This window comes from Athene noctua, chromosome 14, assembly GCF_965140245.1.
Source record: "Athene noctua chromosome 14, bAthNoc1.hap1.1, whole genome shotgun sequence".
NCBI lineage: Eukaryota > Metazoa > Chordata > Aves > Strigiformes > Strigidae > Athene > Athene noctua.
Window position 1 is genome coordinate 17,290,613 of NC_134050.1, and position 21,784 is coordinate 17,312,396.

At 39.3% G+C, this 21,784-nt stretch overlaps 1 protein-coding gene across 1 annotated transcript in view; it reads left to right on the forward strand.

Moving 5' to 3' along the window:
* Positions 1-15,647: 15,647 nt before the first annotated feature.
* The window catches only part of TRPM5 (transient receptor potential cation channel subfamily M member 5), a 40,789-nt gene continuing 34,652 nt past the window's right edge, over positions 15,648-21,784 (forward strand). The window contains 3 exon segments of the mRNA XM_074917881.1: positions 15,648-15,766; positions 16,750-16,930; positions 18,474-18,640. Of these exon segments, the coding sequence (XP_074773982.1) occupies positions 15,650-15,766; positions 16,750-16,930; positions 18,474-18,640 (465 nt within the window). The 5' untranslated portion in view covers positions 15,648-15,649.

The following is a 21,784-nucleotide window of genomic DNA, read 5'->3' on the forward strand; positions in this document are numbered from 1 at the left end:
AAATACTTGAAAGACAATAGCACAATATTTGACATTTACCATTACAAGCAATGATACGTGAAAATTAAACCTTAATAAACTTAGTAGTTTGATGGGTAGCTGTCAATGTAAAAGGAAGAAAACAAAAATAGGCTTCACTTTAACTTAACACGTTACATAGATTTGCATAATAAGTAATAAGAAATTATCAGAGAGAGCACCAAATTCCTGTAAGTATATTGAATTTAAGAAAGTATTTTCAGTCCTCCATCAGAGGAAAGTTTCAGTCTGTAACCTCAGACTTGAATGACCGGTGTTCAGCTCCCAGTTCTCCCACAGACTTCCTGTGTGACCTTTGGTGTGTCATTGTTCTTATTTGTGCCTCAGGTTCTTAATTTGTAAATGGGATAATAGCACTGTCCTCCTTTGTAGCTGTGACGATAAACGTTGTTGCATGTTAAGCAGCCGGATTTGCTGGGGAAGAGGAGAAACAGGATTAGTCAGTATAAAGGTAAGGATGCTTTGGAACACTGTACAAAGTTCTGGTGTACAGACAGAACTGACATTGGGATTTTAATTCAAGACATTGTGTTTTGAATGGAAACACAAACTTGAATGAATGTTTTAACTGTGTATGAAAACGTGCCGAGATTCTTCCTCTTACTTGCATTTGCCATTGCTGTGAAACTTCACCACATGAACAGACACAGAAATGGACATAGCCAGACAGATTCAGACTAGGTTGTCACCAATAATACTGATCTTTTAAGTTACAGGCTAACCACTGTGCAAAGAAAAAACAAACACAAGCCATCAATGGCTGGGTTTAATAATCAAAGGGGCAGAAACGGGAATCTGGGGAGTTGAGGATGCAACAACTCAAATGTTACCTTAGAAGACACAGTTCAACTCAAAGAACATTCAGATAAAAGTTTCACCTTATAAGACAAAGGAATGTAAGTAATAAGTCATTGCACATACACTGGCAGCATGAGCAAGCCAGTGGGAAGAGCTGAATAAACAGCGTCATGTATTTGAGGCATAGCAGGTGCATTCAGCAGCTTACAAAACTCTTAATCTCAATCATCTGTAAGATAGTAATCAATTATGAATCTTCACACTGAAGCATTATTTCCCTCTTAGCAGGTTGACGTGAAGGCTGGAAAGCTACCAGGAAGGGAGACAGATGCACAGGTGTGATGACTGGCCAGAGTGGCCAGCAAGCCTTACTATAACTCTCCAGAAAAGGTAATGAAACTGTCTAGGAAATAGGTTAATAATAAACACATCCTGCTTTGAGCAGAAGGGAGAACATACAAAAAAAGGTTAAACTGCAGTATTCTGTCAGGCAAAATAGTACTTTGAAAGATAGAGGATTTCAACAGAGAAGATACTTGCAGAAGAATAGTGCGGGAGGGACTGAGATGGTCTTACTCAGGGTCTGATACATGAAGAGTTTAGCCTCAGACCCAATATTGTTCCTTAATTGTAGATTAAGATAAGCAGACGAGAACTTCTGCTTGGTCTATGACTTTCACAGTCTCAGCACCCAGTGCTTTCTGACAAAACCGTTAGTCAAATCCAGACAAAAATAGCCAGTGCCTTCAACACCATACATTCCAATCCAGTTCAGCTTTCAGAGAACATTTTTTGATTAAGGTCCCCACTTAATTTCAGGTTTTCATACTTAAAGCAACAGTCACCATTGTAACAAAGATCAAAGATAAAGGACTTTTTATTACTGTGATGTAATGGAATTTAACACAAATGTATTAATTATATATTAATATTAAATATAAATATATTATCTTATTTTTAACAGAAACATGGATAGTAAAAAATAGTTGATGTAGGGACATAAAAAGGAAATTTTAAAGCAATCCACAATAATTACACAGGTCATCATGAGAGAAGTTAAATCTGCTGTTCTCTTGAATAGATAGAATTCAGATATCTGACTGTTTTATGTCATTTTATATTCTGATCAAAGGGATGTCAGAGATACATTTTCTAAAGATTTTAGAAACAAAGCACAAATGAATCCAGGCTTGCAGAAGAAAGGTGAATTTAAAGTCTAAGAGAAAATAGCAAAATCTGTATTGAGGACACTGAATACTTATGGCATACATCAACATGCCAAAAAAACCAATAGCCCCAGTACATATATGAGTCACACCATTTTGATAGTGAAGGACAAAAATATTTGAAGAAACACATTATCGTGATAATGAAAAAGTTGAAAATCCTGGGCATATCTTTGGCTTCTTCAAAGTAGTTTTGATTCCCAGCAGTCAAGTAAGCTGCAGTAATTTATAACAAATGAGGTCTGTTATATATCAAGAAAGCCCCACAGGCAAGTTACCTAAGGAAGCATGGAGATACAACATTTGTACTCTAAATACAGAATAAATCCCTTAAATGTATTCACTTTTAAGGCTGACATGGTGTGCACTGAAATTTGATGTTACAGTGAAGATAAGCGGACAGTGTTTGTCTGGAAACCTAAATCATTAAGAGAGCACTTAGACTGCAGACATGTGCTCTGGGAAATTTGTTCAAGATTTCTGTAGCTGGGGAAAGCACGTGACTCTTCTCAAAGGGAATGAAGGATTAGTTACTGATACAGTTACTCAACATCCAAGTTATCGCAATAATTTGAAAAATTAATTTAGAAAATACATTCATAGATAAAGTCCATTCCTGCTGGTTGTCTGTTTCTGATAATTGTATGCTCCACTGCTGCTGCAGAGAAATGCTGATTATTTGCATCTCCATCTGCTTCACGGGGCTTATTTTCATCCCAGAGAAAAGCTATCAGTGCTATACACCAGCAATGTTTACTTCTATTTTCATAGGGTGCCAAGTAATCTGGTAACATCTTCCTCTTCCCGAATAGGAAGAGGGAGTAGCAGCAGACAGCGCTGATAACAGTAGCCACTCAACAGAGCTTCAGCCCTGCAGACAGATGGTCACACCTGTTGCAGAGGACAGCCAACAGGTAGGATCACTATCTGTATATTAAGAGATGCTTGTGATTCAACCAAGAGGAAATAATTACGTTACATTTTCTTTCCACTTCATCATCTGTGAATAATCAGCAATGATATAAAACAGGCATTGATACTCTTTCTTCCTTTTGGATATGAAGTATATGTAAAACTTCCAGGTATTCTGTATCAGGAATTTCACAAGCTACTTGTTGCTGCTCTTCATCTATGTTCTAGACTGCTTTCTGTGGTGTTTTTTGTGTTCAGCACTTTGGTTTTTACATAAATAGTAGCCAACTTACTGTATTTATCCTGTTCTGCAATTAGACGTCAGCAGTGTTCTACTATCGCGCTCTCCATTATTTAGACAACCTTTTAGCTTGCACTAGGAATAACCTTTTGAATCTTCATAGACTAGCTGCTGTTTTGGCCTGATATTATCAGACTGCAGAACTACTAAATTCAGGCAGTTGTCTACTATACAGCTCTTTCTGAGACAGCGAAGTACAGAGGTAGACCCATGACTTCTACTCTCCCACACTCTAGGTTTCTGCTCTATGGGATTCTTCTACCAGCCCCATGAGTTTAGGACATGAATATGTGCTAGCATAACTGTACACTGGGCCACTTCATCTGTTCACTGTTCTCTCCTCACCCTCAGCCCTTGAAGACAATTCCCAACAGTATCTTGGGGCACAGATGATGTCTTCAGCTCTGTGTCTATTTTAATATTTACTGTTCTAAACTTTTCATGTAACTTTTATTTTACAAGATTGCACTCTTTATTTGAAGGTTTCTCATAAAATGAGGTCAACTGCCTGTAAAGACTCTACATTCAGACAGGATCACAGGGAACACAGCCAGAAATGCTGAGAAGCCAGAGTTTGGCTAATTTTATTCTTCATTAACTCTTCACCTGGGAAAGCATCTTCTCCTAGTGAATTAAAAAAATAAAATCTATAAATAATAGGAGTGAAAGTCATCTTTGTCTTTGGTAAAGTCTCTGAACTTTGTATAACTAGCTCAGGGGAATTGCTCATGTAAATAAAATTAGGTACACACATTCTCAAAGCACTAGGTCTATTACCTTCAAAATAGGCTTTTTAAGACCTTCCTAGAAGTAAACTGAATGTCTGCTAATTAGTATCACCCCAGATGATTATGTAGCCTGCTTCAATTTTATATTTAATATTATTCTGTGTTTTATGATACATATGTTTTTTGTTTCATCAATATTATAAACATAGCCACTGTGGAATAGGACACAGCATAGTAATGGTAGAATGATGCATTTCTATAGCTACATTTTAATTTTGCACCTTGGTAGCCAATAATAATTCCACAAAGTTCTGGGTTTTAGCTGTTTTCATGAGACTTGTGGCAAGTGAGAAAGTGGCTTTTTAATCTTTTCGAGACTTGCATTTGGTAATTAGCTAGAAGTTACATATTCATCTACATGGGGTTTGTTCTTTTTTTAAACAAATATAAATAGCACTGTTGTATCCTCAATATATAGCTCCACATTCTTGTAATAGTAAAAGCTTTACTCTAGCTATGTTTATAATTCAACTTTATAGCAGAAATATTAATAGAAATTCTGTTAAATTTCAAACATGAGCCCCTCTGACAATGTAGTAACTACTGAAGTGCTATTCTCAGCTCTTGCCTCCTGCATAGCCCCGCACTGTGACATAACCTGAGTAGATGGCTCATGGATCTAGCATCAACTGTGAAATTTTTTTAAGTTCCTGAAATAAAAAGCTTACTTGTCAAGTTAGCTGATTTAAACTTCTATTTGCTTGCCTGAGGAAACCTGTGACAGCACCATAAAGTATACTGTAAGCATATTTCTCATTTTATTTAACTACTAAGGGCATTTTACTGTATCTTGATCATATGGGTTACTTGGTGTAATTGGGATTTTTTAAAATCTCTTTTTGTGACAGATAAAAATTCATTACCCCTTTTATCTTCAACATATGAAGTATTCCATTGTCTAGATAAGAGCCTTGCCCATGTGGCAAGTGTAACATTAAGGAATCCCTTTAAAGTTGCGGTACATTAGAGCACTACAAAACTTGTCCTTGGTTAGCATCATGTATTTGAGATCCGTAGCTACATTACTACTATGGTAAAACAGGACCTTGCACTTCCAGAAGCAATGGCATCTCCTTACTGAAGCTATGCATCTATCCACCTCTCTGTAGAGTTCTATCTATAGAAACTGGATCAATACAGTGGATTTTGTTTGATTTATTTTTACTCTCATTACAGCACCTCAGATCTACAGGTATTGAAACATGCCCCCCCCCCCCCCATCCAACATTGTATTATACACAGAAAACATCTCCTGTAATAGCAAGTTTGCTCTGTAATTTCTCTTTTCAGGACCAAATTATGCTGGGTATGCTGAAGCTGGTTTAACACAATTCAAGAAGTTTGGTTGTTGAAGAGGAAGAGGTATTTCTAGAGTAGTCAGGAGATATATAAGGCATAATGGTTCTGCTGGCTGGTTTGATCGTAGATTTAAACAGGCTTCGATGAAATACAAACCAAAAAAAGTGGCTGTCTACTGTCTAAGAGAAAATATTTTGTTGCATATAGCTTCCTTATAGCCATCTGAGAAGTGTAAGATTAACCTATGATTTACAAATCAGTTTGGTCAGTTATGGAGCAAAACTTTAGAGATGGCAGGGAATTTCTATAAATATTCTTGTTCATACCTCCACCTCCAAGTTTCCTCTCAATAAAAAGCAGAAGTTGCAAGCAGGATGACCAGGGCAACACTTTGAATGTGTATAAACATCAAGTGAAGGGAAGCATCTGTTATCTATTTCTCTCACAAATCATGTTAACCTCTACCAAGCACAGGATTCACCAAGTTTGAAGATTTGGTTCCTGCTTATAACTGGTTACTGCCATGAGTACACCTGCCAGCAGAAGCAGCATAGACCTAGGGAAAGCAACTGAGAATTTTAGTACACAGTCAATTTGACAGACTTGGAATCCCTATGCCAGCACGTGCCTCTTGTCCATCTGCAGGCAGAGATGTTCCAGAGTATCCCAAACATATAAGAATAAGTGAGAGGTCCCTCTTTCTCCTATATACTGAAGCAGTTCTCAACAACCTTAGGTCAACCATTTTCATATATGTGCCACATTCAGACACTTTCTTCTGTGCCTTGCAGTTTTTTATAATCTCCTCATTCATTTGGATCCAATCCAAATGAACCTGATAGGTAACCTAAGGAAGAGTGCCCAAGAGCAAATTGGCTACAATTTGCTGCAAGTGTGGGTTAAAAATTAATGCTATCCAGAGGAAAAAAAGAAAGGACAGGCTTCCCTGTAGTGGGTGATAGGCATATATTTAAAATCTAGGGTTTGCAGGGCTTGCTTTATGCAAGAGATCCAAATTTCTGAAAAAAAATTTAAAAAAAACCACATCATTGTGCATTCAGTGGGTCTGGTTTCTAAGTGTGCAATACCGCCCAGTGAACTCAGGTGCTTAAGCCCAAGGCTTCCTGAAATTCACAACCACATCCAAATGCAACTTCATTTTTTTAGTTAATGGAAAAATAGAGATTCATTTCTTATCCGGGGAAAAGCTTAGAACAGTCAATGAACAATTTTGCCACTACCGATTCTGCACTAATGCACTAAGTTCAAAATTGTGTCTGCAGTTTCATTATATTTAAGAAACAAAACAGACTAAATTATTTTCCTAAGGTTTGGAATTCTCAAAGTACACCTTAGATATGGTTTATGCAAAAGAGATTATTGGTTTTGAATACACTTCCCCTTCAAGCTTTCAAAATTTGCCTAAAGCACTGAACAAGCTTTTATAGATGAAAGCAGTCCCACAAGGAAACACAGGGAAGGGGTTTTTTGCCCTCCCTGTAAAAATTGCTCTTTTCTGTAGAAGAATGCATGTCTACAGGCATGAAATTGAAAAAAAACAAATTGTACACATGACAAAATTGAAAAGAGGTAAAGATTATTTTAGCATAGCTTGTAAAGTACAATTTGTAAAGACGGATATTAATGCTGGGGGCTAACTTTGTGAAGTCAGCTGTTGGCATCAAGAGAAACACTTGTGAATTTTTGCAGATTCTACAAGTGTGATATATTAAGATCTTAATGAATGAAAAATACTAGCTGATCTGAGCAAAAACTGCAGTAGATTATTTCAAGCCCTTCCAGTTCCCAAGGGCTGGTCTTTTTTATTTTCCAATACTTCTGCTTTTAGTAGTATTCATCGTGTCCTTTGCTTTCAGTAGTACTCATTTGCCAGTGTCCACGTACAATCCAGCTTCAACTAATATTTTCAGGTATGGCTTTGTCTGCCTTATCTGAATATTGCCATTCCTGAAGCACTTGTTTTGAATTGGAACTATTCCCAGGTTCTTATATTTTCTTTCAGCATGAACTATGGCCGTGGTTTCGCAATACGTTATTTCCAGGAGCCTGCGTGCCATGCTGTATACCACATCAGTGAACTGATTTTGCTGAAAAATGACTTGGCAAAAATGAGTTCTTTTTACGTGAACTCAGCCTGATTCACTGGGAGGCCACACAAGAGTTGTGTTGGCACAGCTTCAAAGTGGCATGCCATGCTGTGGGAATGGAGCAGTGAAGGTCCAGGAGTATTTGAAGCTAGTGTTGGCCTCCGCCCACCCCCCATATACAATGTGCTATGTAAGCAAGGCCAATTCCTTTATCTCAATCGAGCAAGGTTGCTCTGTGTTTTCTCTCATCTGTTCTATCTGCTCTTTCCATCGTTTACTTCCCTGATGTCTGCATTTGCCTTTTATTGCCTCTCCACCCTCTTCAGGTTTTCTCCCCAGAATAAATCCGCTTCTGTGAAATTCACTGGCTGACATCTGTATGCAAATTTCTGCAAACTCACTAAAATTACAGTATTCAAATAACCTCTGATGTTCTTTCTGTGTTAAGCAGATGAAGACAGAAACAAAAAAGACAAAGTACTTACATTTGCATTAGCATTTTGCACATTCATTTGTTAAAGGCTTGGTGCTAACCCTGCCCAAACCAAAGCACAATCCTCTCCTAGAAACTAATGGGAAGACTCCTGCAAATACTCGATTTGCTTTGCATGACTGGGTCCTGGCAATTACAGAAGGCATCAGGCTCCAGAGCCATACCCTAGAAATGTTAAAACAAAGTCTATGTTGGATCAGTAGCAAGGCTCTCTTCCCACACATCTTTTTATAGCTTGCTGTTGTTGATCAGGTTTTTAAAATAATTTTTTCCTCCTCTGACATTTTTATTATTGACTATGCAGAGATATAGTAAAGAGGAATGACTTGAAATAACATTCTATAATAGCTGCTGTTCTAGAAAGTAAACTGACAACACATGTTTTTGAAAGCTTCTAGTGGGGCCATTTCACATAAAGGTAACTGGAAATTTAACCCAAACTTCTGTTTTACTAGGCCACTCCTATGCTTCACTTCTTTGCGTGATTTTGCTTCAAGTTCCTTGTTTCTATTAATGTTTGCCCCTGTCTGGCCCTGTGTCTGTAAGTTCATAAAAATCTCCAGTTAGTGAACACATTTCCAAGGTTGCTGTCAGCCTCAACTATCCTCTCTCTCTGTCCTAGTCGAAGTATGGAGAAACCTTCCCATAGGTTATTTGCTGTGTACTCGTTGCATCCCTCCAGCTCTCACCTCTGGCAGTTAATGACTTTTCTGAGCCCTCCTGTCTGAACTGAGAGAAGTGTAGTGGACTACAATTGAAGTTGCACTTGTCGTGACAGTCACATTTCTTTTCTTCCCTTTTTATATTCGTGCAATTCTCAAGTATTTATTTGCTACAGACATGACAAAGCCCTATGCAGGACAGCTGGCCATGATTTCTCCTGGTGGATTTCACCATCCCTAGGTCTTTATGCTTTATTTAGCAATTCCTTGGCAGTCATAGCAGATTAGTCATTAGGCTGTGATGCAGAAGTGTTTCAGGCATCACTACCAGAATTTGAATGTGCTAATTCTTGACAAACATTTTCCTGCAACATAAATATAAGGAAGGTAACAGGTATAATGGCACATAGATGTGTACACATCAGTCTCTCACACAGAAACATATACACTTATTTTCCCTAACAAGTACTTCTTTTTGTCTCACATCATATATTTATATTCCCACAGCACGTTTAGATATTTTTCCTTTCCTGGATTCTAGTTAATGCCTTCTCATACCTCCCCTTCTCCATTGCATTTACCCTTGATTAAAATACTGGTTTTATTTCTTCACGCTTAAACGTACACACCAGTTAGTGTCTATCCAATTAATCTTTGGACCACATAGTAAAATCGAATATCAATTTTGCAGCCTTTACTCTGCCCTTCACTTCTCTGTTTTTCTTTATTCTGATCTTCTGCATCTGCCTTGTTCTTCATATTTATTATGTTTTAATTCCAGACAGGAATGAAAACGTGGCCACTATTGGAAGCAAATAATTCCATTACACTGTTGCTGGCGCTGGCCCAGTAAACTCACTGATGCAATTTTCCTTGAGTACTTGCACTGAAGTCAGTAGGAGCATTTGCATTAGTAAAGTTACATAAGCATATGTGTATCTTGAGGATCAGAGCTGCAGACACATACCTATCTCTTAGGGTTGTGATAACAGGCAGGTTAAGGTCAAGTTCTTTGGGTCACAACATACAGATTCCATCACAGTGTAGGACTGCGGCCTGGTGGCTTTACTTGCTCCCTAACCGGTGGTGTAAGGGTTTCATTCTTTCCAAGGAAGTATTTTTCTGAGTGTGGCTACTATTGTATCCCTGGGCAGCCTTGTTACCATTCTTCCCTTGAGCCTGTTAATTACTGTCCTCACCACAACTATAAAGAGCACATCTTTCTTATCACCCTCGTTCACTGGTGAGCTATTAGTCCTTTTCCCTTCCCAGTCTTCTCTGCTTCTGGTTACACAATTCCAATTTGCTTAAGATTTTGTTCTCTTTTAGTGCAAGGTCTCTGTCTGTTCTTGTTGTTGCTCCTGCTCAAAACTTCTCCAGCTGGTCTGTAATTCCCTTGAAACCTGGCACCCAAATCCAAACAGACTATTGCAGCTAAAGCTGTTCTGACGAACAGCTGGGCGACTTCATGCAGACAATCCTGTTTATGCTGTCCTGTATGGCCCTGGTCTCTCGCAAGAGCAGCACAGCATTGCTCGCTTACGTTTGCTCTGCCTGTAACCCTCAGATCCTTTCCAGCAGGGCTGCACTTTAGCCCATGGTATCCCGTTACATGTGTTGGAAGCTGATCCTGCTCAAGTGAAGTTCATTGTATTTGTCTCAGCTGCAGTTTCCCCCTTACTATTCACTTGCATCATCACTGAGCTCCCTCATTTTCTGACCAACGGTCAAGGCTCACTTTTCATTAGGATTGCTAGCTCACCCTGCACCAGTAAGGGCACAGGAATTGGTGGTCTTCTTTTGCTCCACATGAAAGCATCCTTTAAAGTTTAGAAACCAGTGGATTTGCTCCGTCTGCCCCTGAAGCTGAGGGGGGACCTTTGTGACCAATTTAACATCAACGATACTGGGCCTACTGTATTACTATATTTAATCATTTCACCTACATATTCAAATGTACTCCTTGAGTGGGTGGAGGAATCTGATAGTGATTAAAAGTCAGGGTGTGTCCCCTAGCCTGCCGATCAGCATACGAGTATGAAGGAGAATTCTTACACTGCTAAGTCCTGAGAGCTAATGACTACCATACACCTACTCTTTATCGAACCATTACCCTTGAAGACAGCAATTGAGGTCAAGCCATCTGCTGACTGGGCCCATTTTCACAAGATATGTTTAAAAGGCTCAAATTCGACCTTTCTTCTTTCTCTGGACACAGCCTAACCCTGGTTAAAACCTAAAGAAAGGATGGAACAGACCCACATTCTTGTCACCCATCTGGAGGTGAATCTGTCATTTGTTACTGCACAGGGAGGAAGCTGCTCATTCTCAGTGGGCTAAGGGCAGTGACAATAGCTGGAAAGAACCTGGGGAAAGCAGCGAGAGAAGTTTTAGGGAGAAAAGAGGCTGGGGAGAGAAGACACAGCAGAGGAGTGGTGAGGAAGCAGAGACAAGAGGGACAACGGTCCAGACGGGGCTGTACATAGGGGTCAGAATGTTTCCCTGTGGGGTTCTGATCTCATCACTTTTTCTAGATAAATCGTTCAGGAAAGAATCTCTGCACGGGTTCCCCTTGAAGAGTTTCCCTACAGCCATCACAACTGTCCCCCTGAAGTTATACCTCCCTGACAATTTCCAACATTCCAGAAATCTAGAAAGCCCAAATAAGAAGTGAGGACTATCCAAAATGCACTAAACACCATTAGGACCCGCAAACTCCAGCATCACAAGCATTGGTTGTACAATGGTACAATTCTAACAGCTCCCATTTATGAGGTTAAAGGAATAGTGATTCATGAGACTGGCTGACACCTGGAATGAGTTAATCAGGCCATCCCTAACGTAAATGACATTGACTCACATTTCCAGATGTAGGTGGAACTGGCAATTGTCTTTTCCTCATAATTGTCTTAACTTGCTTTGCTAGTTAGAAATAGTTTTCTAGGTTATATTTCAAATCTGGTAATCATTAGAAGTACATTCTTTCCATAGATGTTTGTATTTATAGTCAATGGGAATATCTAGGACAGAATTTGACCTACAAACTTAAATATGTAGCAGCAGCCTAGATAGAAAAATCTGTACTTAAGTCTGAACCAGAACTGAAGTAAGATTGCTTGATATATATACACACATATGTACACAAAATTTAACACATGAATGTGCACACTGGGGCAGATAAGATTTTTGTGGCTTCCCCCCCTTAAGTATTTCTGATTGCTTGCCTTTAAGTAATCTTTTCATCAAATTTAATACAATGGCATTCTCACAGATAATGGAGAGGAAAAACTGTAGATATTAGGATTTTTAAAAAGTTGGAATCTTCTAAAAAGCTAAACAGAAAATAGTATATGAAAAGGGAGAAAGTTACGAAGTACTGGTCATCCCCCACTGTTTTTTCCTCCAGCTGTGTTATAGCCATTTGTCTTTCCTTTGCCTTCCTCCCTACCTTTCCTCTCATCCAAAAAGTGCTTAGACCATGCTCCTCTTTAGGCTATCTGCCTGTTCTTTCCCAAGGCACAGACTTATTCCAGGCCCTCGCAATTAAACAATACTCTGTGATGTTACAGTGATGCAACCTGACTGTAGTTAAGCTGACTGCAGTGGAATGTCATGACTTTGACCACAAAGATTTGACCCAATTACTGTGACCTGACACACTTGCAATCTAGTACAGCCTGAAGTCTCAAAGCAACAGCCCCTGAAACCACTAGAGACTTGCGTGAAAGCTGGAACCAAGCAGAACAAGACTGAATTAAACCCAGGGGAAAGGCACTACAGAAAAGTGTAATTCTATGACGCAGTTTGTTAATACACGTTTACTTTGCTTGCTAGAGGACGTTGGGCGAGACATCCACGTGCTTTTTAAGAACAGAAGTCTTTGTCATTTCCTCTTGGATTGTTGAGCTGCCTACATCCTCTTCTGAATCTGTATTCAAATCCTGGGGACACACCGCAGTCGCAGTCGGTGTGCGGACTGATGGGTGTGGGGTGACACTGCACTGCAGCGCCAGGTAGTGGCGAGGCGATGTGCGGTGTGTGAGCGGCTCCGTGCAGGGATTCTGCCCCTAACAGTGAGGGCTTACGCTGCAGTAGTCGAGACAGCTGTAGAAGGAGGTAAGGAAACATGTCATGTGGTCAGCCTTTGTGCTTAAGAACCACCTCTATAAGTGTTAAGCAGCCTTTTTTCTTCTGGTGGTTTTGAAACATTCATAATATAAGGAACTCCCGGTTTTGTTTTTGTCCACTTGCATAGTATCTATAGAGCAGACTTTAAAATCTTCTTCCCCACCCCTTTAAATACCAAAGCAACGTTTCCTTGCTCCATTAGCACCACTGGGTGGAACATTGAACTGACATGGAACATCTGCACCTATACATTACTGCAGTCATACTGAAAGCCACAGTATTTATTCCTTGGAAATCAAACAACAGGTAGAAAATAAAGCAAGAAAAAATGTCCAAGTGTCAAATCTCACTCAAAACTAAACCAAACCAAACCAACAAAAAAAGCAAGCTACTTCACATTACTCATTGGTTTTGTCTGTAAAAGCTCTTGAAAGCTGCATGGAGAAACTTAGGAAATACCACTCCATAACAGTCCAGGTTCTCATCTAGCATAGATTCTCAGATCCATATAGGGCTACACTATATTCTTGCATGGATAACATTCAGAATCCTGCATAGTTTCTGGACTTGTTTTGCCATTCTGTCAGCACCACTTTTCTGCTCTTGATGCTGGAATTCCTGGCTTGGAATACTAACGCAAGAACAGCTGTAGAAGGTCATAACAAATTCCATTTAGCTCTGTATCCCATCACAGATGATGGCCTGCAGAGACGCTGAAGAAGTGGTATAAGAACGGGACAGAAAGATGAAGTAATACTTCCCCAAAATAAGCTCTCAGTCTCTAATATCATGGTTCAGAGCCTGCTTGATAAAACCATGGAGAAAAGTAGTGCCCTGTGCAGTGCCAATTAACAGCTGCCTTCTTTACTTTCCAGTTTTATAAAAGCTCGTGATCAAAGCTTCTGTTTCTGCATCTTACCTATTTTTGTCTCCTTCAGTGTTGTTCACTACCATTGAGAACCAGAATTCCTAAACCAAAAATCAAATAACGTGCTATTTCTGGAAAAAAAATAGTTATCCAAATGCAAGGATATTCCTTATAAATCTCAGCAGCTCAGTTTCTTTATTCCAAAAGAGAAGTCATGGATAACCACATAATCAAATTTTGAAAGCTAGGATCTAGAAGTAGACTTAAAATTAATCACTTGGGGCCTACCTATGAGGCCAAATTATCCATCACATTACTTCATAAGTTGTTACCTATTCAAGTTCGTTGCTTGTGTGTCAATACAAATAAACATGTACTATCTACGACAGTGATGAACGGTGACTAAACGTACCCTGGAAATTCCATCCTGAATACTTTTTTCTAATCAAATCCTTTGTTCTGCCAGCAAGTTCCAGGAAATTATTTCTGTAGTTTAGAATAGTCAAAATGTGTTATTATGACTCTGTGTTAACTTTTCACACCCCACCCCCCCCACCCCCCCTCCAGAATACCGTCTTCTATGCTCTTAGGAGATAAAGCTGCATATCTCCAGTGGAAAACAGCACTCAAAGGAAAAGGTGGGCTTTGCTGTGACTACCATTATTGATGGTTCAAAAGAAGTTCTTTTAGGTAAGTCTTCTAACTGGACTAGCCTGATATCCTCGTGTTCAGAATAAACACTTAATTCTCTCCAGAACTGACTAGCATGCAGGCAGGGAGAAGAATAACAGCGTCTTTAAAGCTGTGATCTCTGACAGAAGTTTGGGGGCTAGGTACAGAGGTGTGGAATAGCTGTAGGAGAAACAAATTACGAGAGGGTCCATAACTGCTTTTCAGAGGCAGATCAGAGAAGAGGGCAACTCCCAAACAACAGGCTCCCGAGAGACTTCCAGAGCAGAGGAAGAGCCGGAGGGCTTGCTCCCTCTGCTGGAGCATCCCAAGAGACCCGTCACAGACCTGCTAGTTAGACCCGCTTTGAAATCCACAGCAAATCGCTTAGACTAGGAAATAAAAGTTAATGCAGGGTTGATTACCATTGCTGCCTTACTATCACAAGGTTTTTTTAAAGGACAGAATATGTACTTGAATATGCAGATGAAGGAAGAGGGCAGAGAGCTATTTAATTGCTTTTGTTTTGAAAAGAAACAAAAGAAGGCATATGAGTTGAAATCTGTTTTTCAAATCACAACGTAGGAAAAGCAAGCAAATCTTTTCAGTGTCTCGTATAATGTAGAACAACTCTTGTTGTATGACCTTTGCTCTAGGGCAGATTACTCGCTGTCATTCCTGTAGCCATGTATAGAGAAAACCACCTGTCTTTTTGAACTGTATGTTCTTGTTGAGCACAGCCTGGCCTTAAATACTTTGGCTTATGAGTAAATAGCCAATTCCTACAGCAAACAGAGAGTAAACCTCTCCTAAAGCATCTTCAGATGAATACAATTTCATCACTCAGTTATTTAGTGTTCATGTTGGATAATGTAAGTCATGGTAACATGATGCATAACAACATCAAGAAACTGTGACTCAGGCACTCACTGACACAGCTCTACTCTTGCTTGCAATAGTTTGTGGCCAAGGCTCCTCTTTCTCTCTTGTAGAATTAGGGTCACCTTTGGGCTATGAGACATCCCGTGTGACTCTGGACAGATTACAGGATCTTGCACCTTGCAGCTCAGCTTTCTGTCTGCTGAAAGATTGTTGAGAGCAACTTCGTGCCTTTTTATAACTAGCTTTGGTGTGGAATCTGCCTCCTCTTGTATATAACGTCCAGTATCTGGTACAAACACCTCCAATTTCAGCTGAACCTTATAAACTTAATAGTAAAAGAGTAAAATATTTGACTAAAAACTCAGATATAAATTAATGGATTTTGTGGCCTCTCCAGTTTAAACAGCTTCTCATTTTCCAGTTTTCTGTCACCTCAGTGACCACACTGGTCTACTGGTGATCACCTTACAAATTCAATGGAGGAAATGGAAACCAAGCTCTGCGGCAGTGACAAAGAGGAAGCTTTCAAAAGAGAACTGCCATACTGCATAGGAGAAATAGATTTCACAGCTTCTGGGAAGAAACGTGGAAAGGTACAGCACTGAGCAGTTTTAACTCTTTAACACCACGGCTGTTGTTCAGCTGTTACTTCTTAGCATTAATTGTGGAGACTGGAATAGTGAGGGTCAATGTGCCACAGTGCAAGGCACCACGTGGTACTCAAAGTAGGGGCCATACCTTCCTGAGCATGAATATAATTTAAAATAAGGCCTATTAATACACAAAAGTCAATCACTTGACTTGCACTGACATGCTACAAGTACAGTTGATCCTTTTTTAAAAAAAATAACAATCAATTACGTGCCCAGCTTCCTTCATTTTACATTTCCCTCTTTTAACCTCTTTCTGCCAGGAATTAATCACTATGGATTTCAACATTTTAAACATACTTTTGAGCCATTTCAAGACTCTCCTTAAAGTTCTCTATCTCTTTTCTGCTAATATGCAGAGAAGGATGTACATGGACAGACCCACCTCCTCACTAGTCCCTTGCATACATTAGTGCTAGAGCAGAAGGAATTCCTAGGATCAGAAATCTGCCTTAAGATTTGGTTTCATCATAAAGTCTTAAGCACAAAGCCAAAATACGTATGGAACAGGATAGAAGGCACAGATTCAGGTAACACGTCCTTGAAAAACAGACACATGAAATCAGGTAAATGTTTCAGCTAGTGCAGAAACAAGAAACACGCAAGAAATGTATTGACTTTGCCAGACTGCCGTGGAACTGAAGGCCATTCAAGAGGAATAGCAGCATTAAAAGGAGAGCACAATATGTCAGTCTGCAACATAAAATTCACCCATGAAACCGAGCCAGTTAGTGAGATGGCAGTTATACAGATGCCTGCTAAAATCATCCTAGTATTTAGTTCTCTGTCAGGTCTTGCTCAAATAATTTTTTCTTAAGTAACCAAAGTTGATGATAAATTTCCCTCTGCGTTCACCATGAATAATGTATCTACTGTATCTTACTGTCCCATTGTTATTCAGTGGAGTTTTTGTTTGTCTTTTGAAGTTTATTAAGGTCCCAAGCACCGTTCATCCTGGAATTATATTCGAAGTTATGCTCAACAAATGGAAGCTACCTGCTCCCAATTTGGTTGTCTCTTTAGTAGGGGAAGAAGAAAATTTCCAGATGAAGCCTTGGCTACGGGACACCTTAAAAAAAGGACTTACAAAGGCAGCTCAAAGCACAGGTTAGTGCTTTAGGCTTTAAAGAAGGAATTTATATCCCTACTGGCACCTAGCATCCGGAGATCTTTTAATGTCAGTGGGCCTGCTCACATGCTTATTTTTGGAAGTTCAAGGCTTTGCTGAATGCAGCCTACAACCTGTATTTAAATAGCTTTGAAAACGAAATTTACTGTATTGGAAACAGCAAAAATAAGTTATTTCAAACCAAATTACTTTAGGCAACCATTCCTGAAGTATAAACTTACCTGATGTTACTCCCTCAGAGATGACACTAGAAAGATACCATGATATGGGATCAAATACACTGTTCCTCTTTGATCCCATAGCAAAAAACAATTCTTAAGAGAGAATAGCAATTTGATAAGAAGAGTGAATTTAGGTCAAAATTTAGAATTCTTGTTTTCTTCATTCTCACCTTTTAGCTACCAGTCAAAATCATGTTACAATAGTGGTGTGGGTTTTTTTAAATAATTTTCTTCAAATTTAAGAGTGGAACACACTTTGTTAGACTATGATTAGACAGACTCAAGTTTAAACCAGAAAACCATGGTAATTTATAACACAAAATAAGTCACAGCTTGCTTTCTCCCTGCCTGTTCACATGAACAACAAGATTAGTGAAAAGCATTTAAAACCAAAATCAAACCAATCAGTGTCTGGGAATATGAATGGAAGTGGCTTTCATTTAAGATGGCATTCTTTCCCCTTAACTTCATAAAAATACCTGCAAAACGAAGTGAAAATGCCCATAAGCATTTCACAGCAAGCTCTTGGTTTAGCTTCATTGGTTCAGAGAAGATTGTAACAGTTTTGCTTTTTGTAACCGAACAGCCCAGTACCAAAGCTCTTTTTGGTACTTACGGGCCAGACAGATATTCTCTAGCTCCATCTGCCTTCTACACTTAAGACTGGACAGCATCAAGATCTCTAGTTCCTTTACGTTACGTATTTGAAAAAGGTTGGTTCGCTGTTCACCTAGGGTTCTCCACATTCTTTGTCAACATAATAATACTGCTATAAATCCTACTCTCCTGAAGACTTCACTCTCCAGCACACACAAGAACAAGAGAAAGAGAACAGCAGATTAGGCAGGTTATGCCCCAGCTCTTCCGCTGCCAGGTGATTGCCTGGGACTGTTTAGTCCTCAATTCAAGCCAACAACTTCCTCCACCCCATCCCTTTGCTCTTCCTCATGCAACAATCAGACCTGCTTGCTATAAGGATGTTTCTGCTCATATTTAGACAGTAGGTGACTTCTGACTTAGACACAGCATTCTTGATGGGTGTATTGACATCAGGGTAAAGATGGCAACGCTGCATCACACATATGAAGCACATTTGCTTGGGCATATAATTTCTTCTTGTTTTCCTTATTAAAGTCTTACATACTTTGTATGTATTTTAATTCTAAAAGTTACAATCCATTGAGAACTGTCTACAGTTTATAAAACAAGCTTAAATCCAGTAGTGCAAGCAATGTTACTTAACACAAACATGTTCAATTACCAAAAAAATTATCTAACTATTTTTAAAAAATAATTTCAGGTGCCTGGATTTTTACCAGTGCTTTACGTGTAGGAATAACAAGACACTTAGTGCAAGCAGTCCGAGATCATGCACTGGCTAGTACTTCATCCAGAGTAAAAGTGATTGCCATAGGAATAACTTCACTCGGAAAAATTCAGCACAGAGAAATTCTGGACAACACAAAGGTATTTCTTGCTTATTCTACTCATGAGACAGGACTGTTTAGAAGTAAGCTGCCCCTTTACAAAATTTGGAAGTAGTAGGCAGAACAACGATCTAACTTAAAAACAAAAGTGGGATTTAAAGTGTGTTTGGGGGGAAAACATAAATAAAGAGCTGGACGAATTTTTAGACCCTAAACACGGGTTTTTTAGGCACGATTCTGTGTGGAGTGCACTCAGTATACTTGGTAGCAATTCTGCAAATATCCAGCAGGTGGCAGCATTAGACATCAGCTCAGCGACCAGAGTAAGGATGAACGTCAGGGGTAGGGGGGGGAAAAAAAAAAAAAAATTAAAAAAAAAAAAAAATCAGGCATCATAAGTACCTTTAATATTTTTTTTTTCCTCTTGTCTGCTTACTGCAGAAGTGCTTACTCCAAGCTATTTCATAAGTACTGTAAAAAGTATATTTTCTAGTATGGAACACAAGCCATAAATATTTCAAGCCCAAGTTTCCTTAAGTAGTCATTGAATTGGTGTCTAATCTGCAAAAACTTGCTCAACACACCAGGCCAAAAATGCTGGCCGTGCAGGATTTTGACTACTTATTGGGAGCTCTGGGGACTTTGCCATTCAGGTCAAAGCAATCAAGTTCTTGGGGGAAGAAAAAAAAAAACAACAACAAACAAAACACAACAACCACAAAGTAAAAAAACCTTTCCCAACAGAACAGTTGCTGAAAATGTCAGGACAAGTTGATACTGAATTGACCTGGAAGTAGAGGGAAAAAAAAATTATGGCATGACTTCCTTGTCACTGGGTATACAGTCTTTCCCAAGCAAAATATTCTAACAGTAAAGTAGGTGTGTAATGACAACGAATGACAGTTCCCCTGTGCTATTTTACTTCCCCACAGAAGCTAAGAAACAAATGACAAACACAGCCCTTTGAACTCACACCTAGTTCTTTTCTCAGATAGGCTAGCAAGTACCAGCTAGCAACTGGGAGACTGCCAGCCCATATCAGCTATTTATTGTCATTGGAATTCTCCTTTTTCCATCCTTTTTGCTGAGGGCAGCTACCTGTGTGCTCTACCAGGTGGACTTGAACCTATTTGTGTGGCTGACCTGGCCTGGAAGGATCTCAGGGGAAATAATTCCATTCACTGCATTTTGTTCAGGAAAGTTGTTTTGGCAAATACAAACTAACTATTTCACCTCTCTCCAAGGCTAAGTGATCAAAATGCATCTGGATCTTTCCCAACCAGCAGTTACAAAACAAGTGCACTGGTCTTTTTATGCATTACATTTTCTCCCCCGGAACTAAAACCAAAAATCTTTGTCAAGGAATACTTTGTGTAGAGCGTTCCTGACCCTATGACTTCTGGCACTGCTTCCACCCAAAGACATTCTGGATTTTAGTCAGTAACTTCAGGACAAAGGAACTACAGACAGGGATGTTTATCTAAACTCAGTTCTTTTATATTTGGCACTAACACAAGCAGCTTTTTGTATAAAATAGAGCTAACAATCCACATTACCAAGGAGAAAAACAAGCCCTGATATCAGTGGATCCCTCCCATCTCTTCTGTGTTAATGGTATGCTTTAAACATTGAAAGATCACTTCCACATTTTCAGAGAGTAAATAGGAAAATCCCCATGGGCTTTTTTCAATTCGTTGCTGTGACTTGGGTCTAACCAAAGGCCAGATCTTTGGCGAGCAGGCTTAATGCTACATGGCAGCAGAAGATAGGCACACCCTCTGTCAAAACAAAATTTGAAGGCAAATTAATTGTGTCAAGAAGCCTTCTTGATACAGATAGAGGGGAGGTAAGAAATTTGTTGAATTTGCTGTTTGTGAATGACGTGCAAATTTACTGCATTTTTTCCTGGAACAGCCTATGATGTTGCTACTCCTCCCAGAGCTGCTGACAGGGAAAGAAGCCATAGGAACACACCTGATTATAGCCTTTTTCACCTTGCTTTGAAGGAGATTTCTCCAGTTTGACTGTATGCAGCTTCATTTCAGAAAGCCACTTAGGGGAATGCTATGCAGTGTGCTCAACAATTCTACCCACACCATGAAGGAGCTTGTTCTCTCAGATTTTTAATGTTTTTTATGCATTAGTAGTGCTGCTGTGAGCTCCTAGTGACGTTCACTGTGTTACCATCAGCAGCCTTAGCTGTGGAAAAAAACCTGGATAACCCCTGGGTTGGAATTCCCTCAGGATTCCACTGGGCACCTGCTCTCCTTAGCACACACTGCCAAAAGTTGAGATTAAGGAAGGCTCTACATAAGATCTGGCTCTTAAAAACCAGAACATAAATCTCTCTGCCTGCCTTAATGACAGCAAGGTTACTTACCTAGTTATGGTAAGGGACGGTTAAGGTTAAAGGTTACGGTTAAGGTAACGGTTACGGTTAAGGCTTTAACACCTGACTGTGTCCACAAAATTAGTGGCAGGAAAATGCAATACACAGGCCCAATAGCCAAGCTGATGCTCCAGGTTTTGTTCATCAACTCAAAGGCTGCAGGAGTTGGAAGAGAAGCACGATAGAAGGAAATGGAGATTTTAAACAATTGTTTTAATCTGGTTTGCTTGCAACAGGACAGTGATTATGAAGATGAAAAAGAATAACCAGACATTTACAACCTGATTTACAGCTAGGAACAATCAAAGTGGATGTACAACAGTGGGAAAGAAAGATTTATTAAGGAAGGGGAGCTTGAAAAAATGTGTGTCTGGAAGACCATATGTAGCACAGTCCTTAGAAAAAAAAGACTATAATGGGGATTCTGTTTTACACAGACAGTGATTTTATGCAAAAATTCATTCATAAATAATTTCAAGATAACATCCCTCACCTAAAATAAGATCACACTTTCTAAAATCTACCTGTTACTCACTCCTTTAGAATGCAATTTCCAAACTCAGAATAACCATTAAACCACATATAACCCTGTCAATGAAATAAAGCTGCATTTAAACTGATATGGACATATAGCAGGCTAACTTATCTACTGGGCTAAGCATGGACAAAACACTACTGAAATGAACAGGTTTGTCCCTGTTTATTCTGGCTGAGACTTTAGCCCTCCAAGACATTACAGCTCCATCCACAATTATCAGGTCTCACGGTCCTTTTCTATTTGTCCAACAAACATTT